Source organism: Lepidochelys kempii, chromosome 2, assembly GCF_965140265.1.
Source record: "Lepidochelys kempii isolate rLepKem1 chromosome 2, rLepKem1.hap2, whole genome shotgun sequence".
Taxonomy (NCBI): domain Eukaryota; kingdom Metazoa; phylum Chordata; order Testudines; family Cheloniidae; genus Lepidochelys; species Lepidochelys kempii.
In genome coordinates, this window is record NC_133257.1 from 224,950,951 (window position 1) to 224,970,883 (window position 19,933).

General features: G+C 44.0%; 1 protein-coding gene across 1 annotated transcript in view; it reads left to right on the forward strand.

Annotated features, from left to right (window-relative positions):
• Positions 1 to 5,364: 5,364 nt before the first annotated feature.
• CYP51A1 (cytochrome P450 family 51 subfamily A member 1) overlaps positions 5,365 to 19,933 on the forward strand; it is a 37,052-nt gene continuing 22,483 nt past the window's right edge. The window contains exons 1-4 of the mRNA XM_073334003.1: positions 5,365 to 5,625; positions 6,832 to 6,930; positions 13,622 to 13,798; positions 19,200 to 19,326. Coding sequence (XP_073190104.1) covers positions 5,473 to 5,625; positions 6,832 to 6,930; positions 13,622 to 13,798; positions 19,200 to 19,326 — 556 coding nt within the window. The 5' untranslated portion in view covers positions 5,365 to 5,472. The remainder of the gene's footprint in view (positions 5,626 to 6,831; positions 6,931 to 13,621; positions 13,799 to 19,199; positions 19,327 to 19,933) is intronic.

Genomic DNA, 19,933 nt, shown 5'->3' on the forward strand with positions numbered 1-19,933 from the left:
GCCACTGAACTTTTAGTGGCCCGGAGATAGCGATAGACTGGCGGAGGCTCCAGGATTGACCAGTCAATTGCGATTGACGGGTTGGTGACTACTGAATTGTATATAATTATGGATTAATTTTTGTGGGCCGAGACTCTGGGCTGCAGCCCCTAAAGTCCCTGTGTTAATCTGGCCCTGGTTGGAGAGCAACAGCACTGTGATACCCATCCCAGACCATAGGTGTGTGCAGCATATTTCATTAGGGTGTGCACCCAGGGAATTTTTTTAAAAGGCAAACATTTATTGAATACTCAATCATAAAGGACATTATTTTTATTCATCAAACAAACTAAAGAAACTAAAACTTAACTAAACTTAATGTTTTTTAAATTAACAACTAAACTTTACTTAAAAAATACAAACTTAAAAAATGAAACAAAATACCAAATTTTTGCTGTAGGCGTATACAAAGATACAGTCAATTTTCATGATCTTTATCTTTAACCAGATAATGAACTAACCCAAATTGACCAAAACAGATTAAGGTTTCTTCATCTTCCTGTCCTAGAGAATGAGACGTCGCTCACCAGGTATTATGGACTTAAATTCCTCAATCACATCATTGTAATTAACTGACGAAGCCAATTCTTGTTCAATGTACAAAATCATGAGTGAGTCGAGGCGCTGTTGGGACATTGTACTTCTTAGTTTGTTTTTTACATGTGCTAGTTTCGAAAAAGCTCTTTCACATGAACAGCTTGTAACAGGTAAGACTGCAAAGCATTGAAAGATTTGTAAAAGGACTGGAATGTGGAAGACCGATCTGATTCCTTTAGTCATTCACGCCACTCTCTGGTGATGTTTGTAGTGCTTCCTTTAGGAACAGATCCATCATAATCCCAAAACAAGCCGACTTCAGCTTCCAACTCATTCAACGACACTTTAAATTTGTTGGCAAGGATTCTCATATCGTCCCTGCCAATGTTCAAGCTCAGCAGCTTTCCCATTGCAGTCACAATTTTACAAGTCTCCTGTTCAAATCACTGGTCAATGCCGGTAATCCTTGAGTCTAGGAGTGGGTAAAATGAAGTTATTCTCTCCTGCTCCTCTTTTGTATCAAAGTGATGCTGGGACTCAAACGCGTCATCAATACAAGTGGACGTTTTTCTCTTCTTAACTGGAGGAATCGATATATCATTCTCTACGCACATTTTCACACTGTCATTGAAAATAGATTGAAAATATTCTGGGCCACTTCTCATTGCAGCCAAAGAGTTACACAAGCTTTTCACCCCCGTCATTGCAGTAAGTAAGTTGAGATCTGGAGCGTGAAGAGCCTTACTCACTTTTACCACCATCTGGAGAATAGGGTGCATCATGTGAAGGGCAAAGATGAACTTTAATGAATTTAGTTCATGGATAAGACCCCTGGCTTTTATTTTAGTGTCAGCAAGGCGAGTTGTTTCGATAATCTCTTGTAAAGCTTGTAAAATGATGGAGTAGTTTTGTTTTACAGCAGCCACTGCTTCTGCTCTGCATGCCCATCTTGTGTTTGACAGGGACTTCAAAGTCTTCAGCTGGGATCCTACTTCTTGTGAAATCTTCTCCATTACTGCATGTTGCACAGGACTCCCCTCCATGAAGGCATAAAGAGTCTGAACAACATGAAAAAAATCAGACAGTTCTGTTTTGTTTACTTGTAGTGCATGCATCTTCTAGGACGAGGTTCAAACAATGCGCATAGCAGTGTACATAGAGTATTTTACTGTTTCTTTCTTTACATTTTATTTGAACTCCCACAGCACATCCAGACATAGTAGATGCGCCATCAAAACAGACAGACATCACGGATGACCAGTCAATTTTAAGAATGCCAAGGACATCACTTAACTGGTCAAAAATAGACTGAGCATCAACTGTTAATAGTCTCTGAACAGACACAAAATGTTCAACTGGACTATGTTTTTCATTATCAAAATACCGCACCACAATGGACATCTGTTCATGGTGTCCACAGTCAGTAGTGTCGTTGGCAATTATTGAGACCATTTTTCCATTTAGTGAAGACGCGATCTTTTGTTGCACAACATTGTGCAAGGCTACAATTAAATCATTTTGGATGCGATTACTCAGAGAGGTAGCGTTTTGAGGAGATTGTTGCACATGCTTTGCCATTACGGGATCATATTTTTGGAGCATATTGACGAGATTTAGAAATAAACCTCTCAAAACTGTCAGCTTTTTCATTGTGACCCCTGAATGGTCTCCCACCTTTCGTTAAACACAGAACAATGTCAATCAGTTGCTCCATTACACTTCGGTTATGGCACTGTTCTTCTTCTTGTTTAGACAGATAAGCCTGCTTGCCCTCATCCAACAATACATCAATAGGTTTCCCTTCATTAAAACTTGACCATGAAGAACAGCTCAACACATGAGATTTTGACAGTTGGTGGTTTTTAAAACATTTGTTAGCCCTATGCCAGGTTCTGAATTCCTTATCAATAAATGCTGGATCAGTGTGACCTTTGTTTGCTGCATCATTAGAGGAGATGAAACAGCAGTAAAAGCAAAATGCTGCATCCTTTGATGGGTTATATTCTAACCACCTATACTTTTCATACCAATCGGACTGAAAAGTTCTTTGTTTATTCCCTATTTTACTTCTAGGAAACATACTCAATCTAGGCTGATAAGGACCTCCAGATAATCGAGACTGGCATTCTAATCTATTTTTTAGAATATCACAGACAGATGGAATGTTTGATGGCTTTAAATAGGAACTACACTGAACTAAGAGACAAAGTCTGTTTCTGTTGGTCATTACTCAGTTTACTGCATGCACTGGAACTGGTGGTGGCATTATCTTCATGTAAGTTCTTAACCGAGGAGTCCGAGGTATTTGCACTACTATCAGCACGCTCATTATAATTCAGTTTGTCTGCGCCCTTTCTTATATTAACAACAAACTGATCCATATTTTAAAATTAAAAGGGGGTATCCTACGATTGAATTAAAACATAAAGCCACGGGCTTGTTATGCTATTTCACTAGAATACATGCAACAAAGATTACAACACTGTAGACACTGCGCTGGGCACGCCTGACGCGGCCGTTTATATAGGTCACAGAATTTTCTAAAATAATAGTCGGAGAGGGAAAGGAGGACCAATGGTAATGCAGTGTCGCAGTAGTGGGGACGCGTGCTGTGAGTGAGCGCAGGCTTTCTATACATTTCTACAACATCTATATGATGCAATTCAGCACTTATTGCATAATACAACATAATACAACTGCAAAACTAAGCATTTCAGATGGTATCTTCTAGACTGAGCCCTGAGTCCCACTGGGTAGATAGAAAGATTAACCTAAATAATCTATACAGAAGCCTGTGGAACCCCATAAAATTGGGTCCCTAATCCATGAACTATTAGAACTCAAAACTTTAGTTCTAATAGTTTACAAAACTTTTCTTAAACATTACATTAATATATTGTCTCATACTATAGAATTAGAATTTATAATCCCTATTCCATGATGAAATATAATGTATCTTTAGATATGTTATTTCCTCAAAAATCCAATTTAAAGTAAAAAAATCTGATATTTTTGATTTTTTTTAAAGTCATTAATTTTTATCCACCCTAATAGCTGGGCATGGTGGGGACGGGGGGGAAGGATTGATCCCTAGCTGGAGTACGGCAGGGGCCGGGGCAAGAGCACAGCAGGGCATGGGGGGGATTGGTCACCAGCTAGAGTGAGGCAGGGGCCAGGGGCAAGAGGAGCACAGTGGGGCATGGGGAGAGGATTAGTCTCTGCTGACTGGAGCAAGGCAGGGGTTGGGGGCAAAAGCACAGAGGGGCAGGAGCTAGTGTTGGTCCCTGGAGCAAGGGAGGGGCTGGGGATAAACTGCAAGTTCAGCAGGGCTGCGGAGGGGGTAAACAGAATCCCCCCCATTCCTGCCCACACAGAGTGGTTACCTTCCTTCTCCCTGGTTCTAGCCCATTCTCTTTGTCTCTCTTCGCATTGAGCTGAGGGTGGGGGTGCACTGAGTACAGGGCTGGGGATGCAGGGTCTGGGAGGGAGTTAGGGTGCAGGAGCAGGTTGGGGTAGGGTCTGGCCAGGAGCTAGAATGGGGGAGGGGGCTCAGGGTTGAGGTTGGAGTGTGGAGCACTTAGCTAGAGCAGCTCCTGTTTGGTGTGAGGGGTGCAGGTGGATATGTGGGCAGGAGGGCGCAGGACCTCCCCATTTGGTGCAAGGGGAGGGGTTGGGGATGTGTGCAGGAGTCAGGGCACAGGGTGTGGGGGACTGGGTATGTGTGGAGGTGCAGGAGTCAGGGCAGGGTGTGGGGGGGTGCAGGAGTCAGGACATGGGGTGTGGGGGGCTGGGTACGTGTGGAGGTGCAGAAGTCAGGGCTGGGGTGTGTGTGGGTTGCACGAGTCAGGGCAGGGAGCTGGGAGCATGTGAGGGTGGGTGCAGGGGAGGTGCGCTGGGGTCGTGGGGGTGCTCCCAGCCCCCTGCCCTGAGCGGTTCAGAGCAGGGGGTTGGAGGAGGTATACCCCCCAGTCCACTCCCTGTCCCAAGGCCCTACCCCCGCCTCTTCTCGCACAGGAGGAGGGGTGAGTACGCAGCAGGCTGGCGGAAGAGGGGGGAGCTTGGCTGCCCTGGAGCCGTAAAACAGAGCCCAAGTCGCGCCGCACCACCAAGCTTCTGCCCCGCAGTGGAAAGCGGCGATGGAGAAGAGAGGCCAGGCTAGGCCGGGCCGGACCGGCCGCCCCCCCCCACGCACCCCGGACTCCCCCGCCCCCCATCTCCAGCAGTCTGGCCGCCCCCCCTTTTTTTTGCGCTTGCGGCGGCCCTGATTGGGGTGTGCCTGGGCACATCCGGCAGACCCCGTGCGCAGGCCTATGTCCCAGAAACTGCGACACTCATCCCGCCAGGGTGCACCGCTGACTAAGGGCAGCTGTCCGTGCAGGTGGGGCTGTCTCTCCCGCTGCAGGGGGTGAGTGCAGGAGGAGACGCCTCGTCCCCGAGACCAGCAGGACAGCTTGCCACGGGGGGCTGGAAATGCCCAGAAAAGGCACTTGAGGCCGGCAGTGGCGATTAGGGGTCAGCCCGTGTAATCTGGTCTAACTCCCTTGACATCGGTTACACCAGAGCCGGAGCGGGCTCGGAGCGTTCCGCTGGACCCGGCTGGCGACGCAGCCGGCGGCTGCCGATTGGCTGCTACGCCCTGTCGAACCCCCTTCTCACCACCCCTCCCGCGCGGCCGCCCTGTGGTGCTCGGACGCCGATTGGTTCGGAACACTGTGGTCGTCACATAGGCAGAGATCAGCCCAGCGCTTGGGGGTGGGGTTAGCTGCCCCTCCCGGGTTAGGAGGCGGGGCGGGGAGAGGGCGGGAGAGGCGCGGCGCGGCGCGGCGCTGGGGCCGCTGCGGTAGAGCGGCTGGCGCGCCTGTTACCTGTGACCGCTCACCCAGCAGCTGAGGCGGGATGCTGAGCCTGCTGGAGGTCGGCGGGTTCGTGCTGGAGCGGGTGGCCACGGGCAGCTCCTTCTCCCTGGTGCTGGTTGCCTCCGCCTGTGTGCTGAGCCTGGGCTACCTGCTGCGACTGGGTTCCCGGCGCCAGCCGTGGCCCGGTGAAGGGGTAGGTCGCGGGGCGGAGGAGAGGGACCTTCAGGGTGCGGGCTGAGATGGCGGGGCCGGGAGGAGCGGTGGGGTGTGCGTGCGTGAGTGTGTGGGGAGGGGGGACCTCGGCTGGGGGAGGGGCCGCTGCCCCAGAGCCGGGGTGGCGAGGGGGGTTACTCAGCAGCAAGCTGGGCATCGGGGGGCTGAGGAAGAGGACGCCCGTGTTGCCTTACTCGGAGGGGGCTGCTCAGCGAGACCCGCAGCGTTAAGGGGGCTGTCTGAGAAGAGCCTGCTGACCTCATTTAGCAGCCTCCGCCCTACTTAGACCTGGGGTGCCCGCGTCCGACTTGGAGCCCAAAGCCTCGGGTCGCAAGGATGCACTTGATTCCTTCTGGCTGGAGAAACCAGGCTACGTGTCCCTCTGCTGGGCAGAGAGCTGCCCCCACGGAAGAGCTGGCGGAGTCTGACTGTAGGGGTGAGGATTTGTGGCATACTGTATTTGGCTTTAAGAAAAGGAGTACTTGTGGCACCTTAGAGACTAACCAATATATTTGAGCATAAGCTTTCGTGAGCTACAGCTTGCTTCATCGGGTGCCACAAGTACTCCTTTTCTTTTTGCGAATACAGACTAACACGGCTGTTACTCTGAAACCTGTATTTGGCTTTTTTTCATGCCAATTCTTATCAAGCTGAACACCTTCTGGAGCAGTGCAATTGGATGGGGCACTGCCTTAGCTGTTATGCAGAAGAAAGGTTCCTTTGACTCCAAATAGGACTGACTTTTTGGAACAAGCTTTTAAAATGCATTTACATACATGTCCCTGCAACCTGTGAGCATAAAACTGAGGCCAGTTTGGAAGTTTATTTCAGAGCTATTTTGTTTTTATTGAATGACACTTCATTGCAGCCTTATCTGTTATCCAGCAGGCTTCATATCTTTCCATTTACTGTATCTTTCTATTCTAGTCTCATTAACCAGTCTCCAGAAGTATTTTTGAATCTTTCCAATCTTTAGATCTTTGGTTGATAACAGTCTCTTATCCAAAGCTGTAGGTGCCATAACGTGAGTAATGTCATGACTATTTATCCATTTACGTTCTTGGCCAATGTGAGTTGTTGAATCCTATTATTCACATAATGAACCATGAAATAAGTCAGCAGTCTTAGTGCAGTACTTGATTTAGAGAAGGATTGATCTAAATGTTAAATGAATATTCTCTTGCAGAAACACCCACCTTATATTTCGTCTAATATCCCTTTTCTTGGACATGCACTAGCATTTGGAAAAAGTCCTATTGAATTTTTAGAAAATGCCTATGAAAAGGTGAGTCTTGCTTAATGAGTGGTTAAATGTACCTAGGATATTCTTATTTGTTCTGCTACCTTCTGTATTCCCAGAAACTATTTAGAATTTGGATAACTTTGAATCTCCTTGGAATGACATGTTTACACTTTGTCTGCCAGAGTTCAATATACCATACAACCTTGATAGTGTGGGCACATAATGTAGTAATACCTCATTCTGTGGGCAAGTTAATGATAGAAAGGTGAAGGAGATATAATATGATTAATAAATATCTACAGAATCATAATTTCAGTGATACCATCCTTTCTGGCATGGCAGGTAGGACTCGCTGCCCCCCCCGTGGCTCCCAGCTTCAAGTCGTGTGGTCGGTGGAAAGTTTGTTAATGCAGTGTCTTTGGAACTGGGTCAAGCTGGATCTCATTCAAAAGCCTTTTCTTCCACAATGGTACCAAACATAATAAACTTAGAACAATTATGTAGATATGTAGTTGAGAAAAAATATTTAAAAATTAACATTTTGAATTATACTTTGACATAGGGACGCATTGCTTACATAAAAAGACATTGATCTTTGGTAATTCTAGGTAAGTTGGCCTTGATATGTAGAACTGAAAACATATTCATCAAAGTCATCATCAGTGTTGTCACCAGGTAGGGCATCACTGCTAGACATGTTGTCACATTGATCCTTATCCACACCGCACTTGCACATCTATGTACAAGACAGGCTACTGGTCAAACATTTGCAAGGGGTAGGCATTTGGTCTTTTCACACAAACATTTCATTAGCTGAATGATGGATTCAGGAGTGCATGGTATATTGCACAAAACTGGTGTGTTCAGTTCATCCTCCAAGACCATAGATGCCCAATAGGGAAGTGTAGTTTTGGATTTGCCTAATCATCCCATCCCAGTACTTTATAATTTGCCCTTGTTAATAACAGGTTTTGACTACCAGGGTACAGTCCAGTCTAATGGGAGGAGGGATAAATCAGTGGTTTGAACATTGGCCTGCTAAACCCAGGGTTGAGAGTTCAATCCTTGAGGGGGCCATTTAGGGATCTGGGACAAAAATTGGGGATTGGTCCTGCCTTGAGCAGGGGTTGGACTAGATGACCTCCTGGGGTCCTTTCCAACCCTGATATCCTATGATTATGGGTAGTTGCATCACCCCTTCCTCTAGTGTGGGGTGATCTTTACAATGCTCTGCTGCTGTAGCTTCCCTGCCTGGGTTGCTCACAAACAATACTCCTGGGGGAATTCTGCATCACTGTGCAATGCAGAATTTGCACAGAATTCATTTTCTGTGCAGAATTTCATTTCCCCCCCTGCAGAATTGGTGCTGCAGAGCTGCTGGCTGCCACTAGGGACCCCTGGAGCCCAGAGAGCCTGGCTCCTCGGCTTGCAAATAGAGGACATTGCCAGGGGGAGGGGGGCTGAAGGGTTCCAGGCAGCTGCAGTTTCCAGCATTCAGGAAACTCCATACAAGCCTGGAAGCCAGCATCAGGTGGTTTTTCCCTCTGTATTCCTGAGCTCTGGGGGAGATGAGAGTGCAGGTGTCTGGCTCTGTGGCTGGGCTCTGGGGGAAGAGGGGATGTAGATGGCTGGGCTGGGCTCTGGGGAACAGGGAGTGTGGGTGTCTGGGCTGGGGGGCATCCTACAGCTGGGCTCTCGGAAGAGGGGAGTGTGGGTATCTGGCCCCACGGCTGGACTGTGGGTGGGAGGGGGTGCGGGTGTCTGGCCCTGCAGCTGGGCTCTTAGGAGGAGCCAGACATGGGCCCCCCCTCCAGCTCCTCCTTCTCCTGACAGTGTCCTCTGTTTGGGAAGCTCTATATGGTAGCCTTAGGGGAGCAGGCCAAAAAAGTTTCCTTTCAAGATGGGCCCAGCTGGTATGCATGACGCACCCAGACTGAGGCGTTCAATAAATGCATAACAGAGAAACAGGAACTAGGTTGTCATAGGGGTTTCTTTAACTCTCTATTCCTGGCAGAATATTTTTTCTCTCTGTTACAGACATACTTGCTGACAGGTATTTTGAAATAAATTACCAAAATAATTGAAACTGGCATGACTATATTTTTATTTTGAAAATATGCAGAAGTTTATTAACTACAAAGGAAGAGATTTTAAGTGAATACAAGTAATGAGACATAGGTCAGACAGAACAAAGAGTAATGGTCTCAAGTTGCAGTGGGGGAGGTTTAGTTTGGATATTAGGAAAAACTTTTTCACTGGGGGGTGGTGAAGCACTAGGGAGGTTGTGGAATACCCTCTGATCCCACTGAGGGTTACCAAAAGAAACTACACCATCTGCTCAAGAAACTCCCTGAAAAAGCACAAGAGCAAATCTGTACAGACACACCCCTAGAACCCCGAGCAGGGTTCTACTCAAGATCTTCTACTCAAGATCCATAAACCTGGAAATCCTGGACACCCCATCATCTCCAGCATTGGCACCTTGACAGCAGGATTGTCTGGCTATGTAGACTCCCTCCTCAGGCCCTACACTACTAGCACTCCTAGCTATCTTTGAGACACCACTGACTTCCTGAGGGCTTCTACATCCATCGGTGATCTTCCTGAAAACACCATCCTGGCCACTATGGATGTAGAAGCCCTATACACCAACATTCTACACAAAGAGGGACTACAAGCTGTCAGGAACAGTATCCCCGATAATGTCATGGCAAACCTGGTGGCTGGACTTTGTCCTCACCCACAACTATTTCACATTTGGGGACAATATATACCTTCAAATCAGCGGCACTGCTATGGGTACCCGCATGGCCCCACAGTATGCCAACATTTTTATGGCTGACTTAGAACAATGCTTCCATAGCTCTTGTCCCCTAATGCCCCTATTCTACTTGTGCTACATTGATGATTTCTTCATCATCTGGACCCATGGAAAAGAAGCCCTTGAGGAATTCCACCATGATTTCAGCAATTTCCATCCCACCATCAACCTCAGCCTGGACCAGTCCAAACAAGAGATCCACTTCCTGGACATTACAGTGCTAATAAGTGATGGTCACATAAACACCGCCCTATACCAGAAACCTACTGACCGATATACTTCCCTACATGGCTCCAGCTTTCATCCAGACCACACCACACGATCCATTGTCTACAGCCAAGCTCTACGATACAACTGCATTTGCTCCAACCCCTCAGACAGAGACAAATACCTACAAGATCTCTACAAGCGTTCTTACAACTACAGTACCCACCTGCCATCACCTTCAGTCCCCAACTAAAACCTCTCCAGCGCATCATCAGGGATCTACAACATATCCTGAAGGACAACCTATCACTCTCACAGATCTTGGGAGACAGACCAGTCCTCACTTACAGACAGCCCCCCAACCTGAAGCAAATACTCACCAGCAACCACACAACAAAAACACTAACTCAGGAACCTATCCTTGCAACAAAGCCTGTTGCCAACTGTGTCCACATATCTATTCAGGGGACACCATCGTAGGGCCTAATCACATCAGCCACACTGCACATCTAGCAATGTGATATATGCCATCATGTGCCAGCAATGCCCCTCTGCCATGTACATTGTCCAGTTTGGACAGTCTCTATGTAAAAGAATAAATGGACACAAATCAGACGTCAAGAATTATAACATTCAAAAATCAGTCGGAGAACACTTCAATCTCTTTGGTCACTTGATTACAGACCTAAAAGTGGCAATATTACAGCAAAAAACTTCAAAAACAGACTCCAATGAGAGACTGCTGAATTGGAATTAATTTGCAAACTGGACACTATTAAATTAGGCTTGAGTAAAGACTGGGAGTGGATGTGTCATTGCACAAAGTAAAACTATTTCCCCATGTTTTTCCCCCCTACTGTTCCTCAGACGTTCTTGTCAACTACTGGAAATGGCCCACCTTGATTATCACTACAAAAGTGGTTCTCCCCCCCCACCCCACCCCTCCCCGGCTCTCCTGCTGGTAATAGCTCACCTTACCATACACACTGTAACATGAGTGATCAGGTAACACCCATTGTTTCATGTTCTCTGTGTATATAAAATCCCCCTACTGTATTTTCCACTGCATGCGTCCGATGAAGTGAGTTGTAGCTCACAAAAGCTTATGCTCAAATAAATTGGTTAGTTTCTAAGGTGCCACAAGTACTCCTCCTTTCCTTCCTTAGAGGTTTTTAAGGTTAGGCTCGACAAAGCCCTTGCTGGGATGATTTAGTTCGGGATTAGTCCTGCTTTGAGCAGGGGGTTGGACTAGATGACCTCCTAAGGTCCCTTCCAACCCTGATATTCTATGAAGTCAGCAATGATTACAAGAAAAATAAAGATAAAATGTTTACTAATACTTAACAAGCTACATTAGATTCAAAGCAAGTTTTCTCACTACATTCTTCAGAAAATTACTGACCAAACTCTTAAGTCAGAACTCCTCCTCCAGGCCTATCCTACTTCCTTTGTCCTTTAGAGGCCATGAATATGATTGGCAGAGAGGGTGTCTTCCCTTCCTCTTTCTAGTCCTCTCCCTGCTTTAAGAAGCATTTCCAGCTAGGAGCATGGTGACAGGCCATTTGTGTGAATGGGAACTCTATGCTGTTTCTTTGCTAAGATATAGATTTTTTTTCACTCACGCCCTCTTTCCTGCCAAAGAATAGCTGCTTAGCAGGTAATGGCTCCTTGACCTTGTTTACACCTAAGGCTAAGGCATCAGCTTGCTATTTGTCTGTGAAGATCTGCTTTGGCCACTCCCCAGACTTGGATCACATATTAATAACACCATGTAACGGAATCTTATAACTTTACATACAATGTTACCATACATATTTTACCGGGATAATAATGACCAGCAAATTATAAGTTTTCAAATGACACCTCACAAGACATACTTTGTACAAAGATTATTACAATAGCAGACACAAAAGTATGTTCTGTCACACATGTATAAATGCACCCATTATTAGTGGCAATTTTTATCTGTCTGTTTTTTGGAAAACATCCACCAGTGTAGCTCTGCCAAGTGTCGTAATGTTGATTTTTAAACATTTTGACGAATATGTATCTACATAATTGTTCTAGGTTTGTCATGTTTGGTACCGTCGTGTTCATGGGTTGAGCTGGGTATAATTTCTCCAATTTCCAACGACACTGTATTATCAACTTTTCCACCAACCGGAGGACTGGAAACTGCAGAGGCAAGGGGCAGTGAGTCGTCCCGCGCCCCCCCCCCCCCCCCCCGGCCCCTGTCCCTCCCAAGCCCCAGAGGATGACACCATTGAAATTGTGATTCTGTAGATTTTTACTAATCAAATGACATGTCCCTTACCTTTCTGTCGTTAGCTTGCCAATGGAATTCCACATGTTCCCAGGCTATGACTGAAACAGTCACATCCCTGAATTTCAACTGTGGATGTGACCTGGTTTCAAATAAGTGTACATATAGTTGAGGGACACCTGCCAGTTGATTCACTAGTTATCCAATGAGCTATTTGAATTACTTACCTTACCGTTTGTTGATACTACGCAGGTTCTCTTTCTCAGTCTCTTCCTTGCCGATAATCTTGGGTCTTAAAAGGTCAGCGTATGACTGGGCCCCTACCCTGACTAGTTGAAGAATTTGAGTGTCTATTGTAAACTATGAATAATTGGGTGTTCAACTGCACCAAGATTTAGTAGCCCAGGGAAAAAAATGAAATGATACCGATCCTGAACTCATAGTGTCTGAATTATGTCAGAAGAAGGCTTAATGGTTAGACTTTCTGGAACCACAAGCTCGACTTGTGGTACTGTTGATTTGATGCTTGTGAAATGGACAAACTGAATAATATGCACTTTGCTTCTTGGGGATTTTGGTCAAAAGTAGAGTTGGTTGTGTTTTATTGAAAAGTACAGGTTTATTAAACCCATAAAATCTCATGAAAGTGATTTGGGTTTGAAATTTCAACAAATAATCTAGCTTGCTATACCATGATTTCCAGGCTATATGTCCTGGGGCTGGGAGCCTGAAAGCCCTGGGAGATCCAACTGTAGCTTAGGCTTTCAGGACTTAGTCTCCATGGCAGGGAGCCTGGAAGCCCAGATTCTAGCAGAGGCTTAGCTTCTGATTTCCGAAGCAAGGAGCCTGGAAATCCTGAGGGTTCTCAAAGGTTTCAGGCTCTCTGCCATGGAAGTCTTTACCTCTCTACGTCCATGTCCCCTTACTATTTCTGTGGTTTCACACACTCCTGTTTTAAAGAAGGTCTTCCCCCTGTTGTGTGAAAACCTCCACACAAATGAAAATGGAAACTGACTGACTCATTAGACACAAAATGCAACCAAGTAAACAGGAAGAACACACATCCTTTATTTATAATCTTGGCTGTTACCTCAAATAAATCTAATTTTTCCCAATATAAGTTTGATTTCAGGTATTTATGTCCCATGACGTGATTTTTAGTCACTTCTTGTAAGAGTAGGGGCTTGTGCTTATTAACTTTGGTCAAACTTCTCCCCTCTTACCTTCCATTCTTCCCCAGTGTGCAGTGCAGGCTATGCATCAGTTGTCTAGTTCGATTGGAAAGGAGGACAGCAGCCCAGAGGTGGCTGCACTTCAGTAGTATTGTGAGCATATAGATTTGAAGCAATTAAAATCTGAAAGGTTCTACATAAGGATAACATTTTTTTATAACTTTCCAGAGTCTCATTATTTTAAACTAACTTGTCCTTTTCCCCTCTCAGTATGGGCCTGTGTTTAGCTTCACTATGGTGGGCAAGACATTTACCTACCTACTGGGTAGCGATGCTGCTGCTCTAATATTCAACAGTAAAAATGAAGACCTGAATGCAGAGGATGTATACTCTCGACTGACCACACCAGTCTTTGGCAAGGGAGTTGCTTATGATGTACCTAACCCGGTATGTATTTAGAGTACAAAGTCAGTTAAACATCTAGGGTGCAGATCAAATTCTGACAAGGTTGCCATGGGCTGTTTGGACTATATGATGGGGATTGACAATATCTGTGAAATTCTGGTAGCATGGTTTGCCAACACAGTTGCTCATTTTGATTGTTAGGCATAGAGCGACCAAAGGCTGAACACATTTAGACTCTGGTATTGTTTTTTATATGGCCATCTATTGGTTTGGACAATACTTGTGGGTTAGACCTTCTCCTTCCACCATAGTAGAAAACTAGCAATTTAGCCTTCTTTGTTTTCCTTCCTCCTTTGAGTGTATACTTCCTGAGTGCTGCAGCACCTCACTGACCATTTACTTTTAGCCTAAGAGCACCTATAGGCTCACTCCTTTCCGTGGGAGCTTGAGTGAGTTTTTTTTTTCCCCCCTACCAGGCCTATTTGTCCATACAAATGTGAGGCGGTACCACCTCCCCAAGCCACTTCCATAGTCCCTCTCTCTAGCACCAGATCTAAGTGCTTAGTGGTTTTCTTTGCAGAACTTTGCACTTCTGTCCTCACCAGCAGGTGGTATTGAGTTTTCTCAGTGCAGCAGACAGCAGCATAACCCTTCTGTTACCTCTACCCTCTTTGCCTTGTATTCTTGCAGAGGCTGAGACTGGAGAGAGAGGCAGCAGACCTTCCTCCCTGACTGTGGGAGGATGGAGGACTGTACAAAGTGAAAGCTGAGAGTTTGAGGATGATAGTTATTTAATGTGCTAGGGATGGCTGCATGCTTCAGAAGCATATTCCCATTCTACAGAGAGGGATAGTGGTGGCATACATAAACTGCTATGGAAGAAAAGAGAAAGTTAGAACCATGAGGCCTTCAGAATCCTTTCATTCTTGAAGAGCCAGCTAAACTAAGGCTGACTGGCTCAAATAATTTTAATTAAACCAGTAGGTGGCTGTATATTTGCCATACTGAAAGTAGCAAGGTGGAATACTTCTGCAGATTGCCCACAAGTTCATTTCAGAATGGACCAAGAACATGGAACTTGCTGCCAGGAGAAATAAGTGTTCGCTGATCTCACTATTCAGGGCTAAATGCTAAACTCCACTCTTCAACCAAGCTGTCCAATGCTATCCCCATTCTAAGATGCACTTTTAAAAACCCATAAGCTTGGTGGCTGGGAAAGATAAGTGAGTGTTTGCATGGGCTTTTTTTTTTGTTTTTTTTGGTACCTACGAGGCTCTCTGGGAAGAGACAATAAGTTGACTGGATAGATAGAAGGTAATTAAAATCTGAAACAAGTATAGACAGAATATTGACTTAATGACTAACAAATATTGACGTAAAGAGGTTTGCAGAGGAGTTGCTCCAAATATGAAAGTAAACTTGAATTTCTTTGTAGGTGGTAATGTTCAATTGCTGAAGCTTTTGAGTGTGGAAAAATTAAAAAGCTTTAATTACAATTTAATGACAATGTGCATGTTCTGAAAGCAGTAAGAACCGGATTTAAGTGTATCCTAGAATGCAATTCCACACATTTGCCAGTTTCTGCTCACGAAAGAAGAATCTAGACTTGCTTTTGAAAACCTAGTAGAAGTTTATGTTGGCAGGAACTCAGTTCTATCAGTAGTTCAACGACCAACCAGGATTTCAGTTTTCAGTATTTTGTTCTTTATGTACAGTAATTTTGTAAAATTAAAATAAAATTCCCCACTAGTAATGACAGTGATGTGAGTTAAAAACCTCCCCAGCATTTATAATTTAGCTAAAAGTTCAATAGCATGAATTTCCAAATTAGGTCAGTTTTGAATTCTTTTAATAATAAAAAAAAAATTTCTTCCTCTATCTGGCTTCATTCCCAAAACATGGAGTAGCAGTAAGAGCCTGAAGCAGAACAGGATAAGAAAGCTTCAGCTGGTATAGAATACAGCAGCCCATCTGCTTGGAAATAATTCCACTACTCTGCTTTCGAAATAGAACCCATTAAAGATCTCTTTTCAAGATAGGCCCTTCTTCTTGAGGGGTTGCTTCTCACTCCAACCATAACCTTCAGCAATGGCTACCTTACACCAGTGCTTACACCAGTACCTGACGTGAAACTTGGTCAGTGGGATACTTGTTAACATGGATAGAACTGTCACAAGAGCTAGACTCAGACTTTGGAACTTAAACTCACAAAATACAAGAATGACTATTGATTTTGTGCTTTCAGAACTAAATGCCAAACCCATTTCTTTGATTAAGCTTCCTCATATGCTACATGAAAATTTAGAGCGGACGGAGCTTGCTACTTTTTAATGCCACTGCAGGTGAAGGAGGGAGATTTTTTTTTTTTTTGGTGAGGTGCACCTACTACACTGAAAACCATGTAAGTATCTAGATCAGTGGTGTCCAACCTCTTCACCCTGAACAAGGTCAAGGGGCCCAATATTTTGGGGCAGAAAATCTTCCCTGTTCTACTAGCTCCTATGTCTCCAGAGGGAGAAGGGAGAATGAGTGAAGTATGTTGTGCTCTAGCTATTCCCAGGTGGCATATAATCTCTTGTGGTCCTCTGTCAGATTGGAGTGTCCTCAGGCAACTTGTGCCTATGCTGCTTTAATCTGGGTTGGTGCAGAGAATTGGGGAGGTCCCCTCTGCCCTGCCCTGGATTGTGTGGGCGGCCATCCTTTACTAGGCACTCTGCTAGGCTAACGCACCCATTTGAGCTCCCTTCCTGCTCTCCCTGGGGCTCCCAGGCAGTGGGGGAGCTGCTGAATAGCTCTAGCACAAGAGGGATAGAAACTGTCTGGTGCACTTCTGGGTCGCAGAGCTGCTCATGGGGCTACAAGGAGAATTTTCATTTTCTGTAATCCTAACTTTCACCCATCGTAGGCCACTTGGAACAGGACTGAGGCTTGATGGTGGAAATTAGTGGATATATTTGGGCTGCTGCTTCTGGGTTTTTGTTTTTGTATTTTTGTTTTTGACAAACAGCATGAGTTCAGTCTTTGTCTGTTAACCATGATCTTTATAATATGACAGTCATCTAAAATGATATATACAAGGTGGGTGAGGTAATATGTTTTATTGGACTAACCTCTATTGATGAATGAGACAAGCTTTCAAGATTACACAGAGCTCTTTTTTCAGATCCTGTGTAAACTTGAAAGCATATCTTTTTCAGCAACAATATACTACCTCACCAGCTTTATCTCACTAATATCCTGGGACCAGCATGGCTGGTACTATTGCATAGTAATTGCTGGCATACAGCTCCCTACCTTTCCCTAGTGGCCTCAAGATATCCTATCTGTTTCTTGCTTTCAAAGGAAATGCACTACCTGAAGCACTGCTGCGGTTCTTGGAAATGGATAATGTTACTGGCAAACAATACAGCATGTTAAGACTGCTCTTTATGTACCCAGTTAGTGGGTAACTTGGCTGAATATGTAAGCCTAATACAATATCAAGTGATCTTCTGTCCTTTTCTGCAATCAAACCATGGAATTTGACTCCAATATGTGAATTAACTGCTATATAGTAACATTCTTGGAATGCCCTATCCAGTGAGAGATTCCATTCGCTAATGAACTAGTTCATATTTGTAATTACTGTACTTATTGGGCTAGTTATGTTTTTGCTTTGAAAACTACATGATGCTACAAAAATGGTAATTTAACTATAATTGAATACATAGAGTACACTAGTGACTGTTTTTGGTGGTGGTGGGTGGCGGGGCACACTGAGATTGCCCAGTCAGGGCAAACTGCAAAGAATAGGGCAGACTCAAAAGTGCTGGTTATACTTAGATTCACCAAGCCAGCAACAAAACGGCTTCTACAATACCTCACTGGTTGCCCAGAAACCAAAAACATAGTTTCCTTAAAGCAATCCAGCCTTGGGCTCTCACTCAGACAGCCAAGTTAGATATGATGAGGATACTGAAAATCTTGTTCATCATATATAAAGTTCTACCAATCCCAAGAGATTGTACACATTACCCACCAGGTCAATTAATATTTCAGATCTTACCCACGTACACGCTTACAGACAATTCTTATTAACTAAACTAAGATTTATTAAAAAAGAGTGTATTGATTAAAAGATCATTATTCAGTTATGAATCCAGTTCTTAGGTCAGTTTCATAGTAGAGATGGTGAGCTGCTGAATTGCAAAAAGTTCTTTCCAGGATCGGTTAATTAGGTTATAGTCCAAATAGGCAGCCCATATATAGATTTTTGTTCAGATTCTTCCATGAGAATTAGCAGGGTAATCCAGACTGGAGCTGGAGACCTCAGTCTTACGACTCAAGCTTCCCCTGACCAAGCTTAAGCAGATCTGAGGTCTTTTATAGATCTCTGGCAGGTTATCAATAGCCTTGTGACAGCAGGTATTCCTTTGGTGAAGAATCGTGGTTTTGAAATAAAAGCTCCCATTTCCTATGTGTACTCAAATAACCAGTTGGATTCATCAGCATAAGGTATTATCCATTAAGCAGTTCATAAACAGTTTTTTACAAACTTCAAAGAGCAATATAGATGATATTATTACACTCAAGTTTCATCTAAAGGTTAATATTCCCTTTTGATCTCTGAATCGATAGAGTATAGTAATGGACAGGAACCATCTGTTTACATGATTAACATCTAACAAGATAGAAATAAGCACATACAATTAGTATTTACCTCTAATTCTGTAACAATACATGTTTCCATTTCAAAGCTCTAGTCTACCTGCCATGGCTTGGTTATAAGGAATGGCCTTAATTACCATTTATATACTTTTGTAATATGTCTTTAAAGTTTGAATTCAGGTCATTTAGCCTGCTGGTTGCTTAACCCTTTCTGGCTCAGTGTTGCAACACTTAGTTAACATTTTCAGATTTGGGTGTCTAAACTTAGGCACTAAATAAGTGGCCTAATTTTCAAAAGGTGCCCAAGCATCTGCAGCTCCCACTGAAGTCCAATAGGATCTGCAGGTGCTGTTTAGCTATTTGAGTGACTTAGGAACTCTATTTAACTCTGAAAATGTTAGCCAAATGTAGTGCCAAACTTTAATATAGAATATGGTAAATGAGTTCTGCTTTGACACTGTAAGAGATTTGCAACTCCATCACAGTATTGTTGTTGTGGTTTGGATGTAGTTAAGCAAGCATTCTTGCTTGAAAACCAAAGCAACTAAACTCAAATGGAATTTCAGGTTTATAGCTTAGGTTTTGTTTTTAAATTTTGTTCTGGAATTTTTTAAGGTGTGTGTCATTGTGGAATCCTAATCTTGATTTCATTTTACTTTAGCTTCTAGAAGGTTCTACCTGTCCACAGTAACTTCTTTCTTTTTCTATTTCTGCCTTTTCTGTTTTAGTACCACTTGCAATACGCTATTAATGACTAAACTGTAATGACGTACCTCTAATATCTTAACCCTTGCAGGTGTTTTTGGAACAAAAGAAAATGCTAAAAACTGGGCTGAATATAGCTCAGTTTAAACAACACGTACCAGTAATTGAAAAAGAAACAAAGGAGTACTTCAAATCCTGGGGAGACAGTGGAGAAAGAAGTAAGCAAGATCAGATGCTTTGTGTTTTGAAAAGTTACACTGAAGGGAGTGCATGAAGTAGACAAAACTAGCTTCATCTGACAGTATTTTAATCTACTTGAACATTTTTAATAGGAAAAACAGGTCAAACTCTATCAGACATTCCATGCTCAGAAGAACCAGGTACAAAGCATGGAATGCCTTTGCCTACTTAAAGCTCAGGGGAGGATGAAGCCATTCTCAAACTTAGTAGTAGGTGTAAATAGCTAATTTGCTCTTGGCTTTGTAGTTCAGGCTGAATTAGGATAGTTTGGCAGGGGTTAGGCCACTTGTGCCTAATAGCTTCACTGTTAAACCAGTAGTTCAGCATTTCTAAATGTTATTCCTTTGTTCCAGAATCAAGATCAATGACTCACATCCTCTTTAAAGAAACAAACCATTTGTACTTCCTTAACTAAAACAGTCTGTCTTAAACCAAATTAGATTAAAAAAATTAATCAGAAAAAATAGACTCCACCTGTCCATTTTATTGGTGAGCATTTATTCCCAAATTTCATTGATTTGAATAGGGCTGCTTCATCATGAGCGTGTTACTCTTGGGGGAATTCTGTGCCACTATGCAATGCAG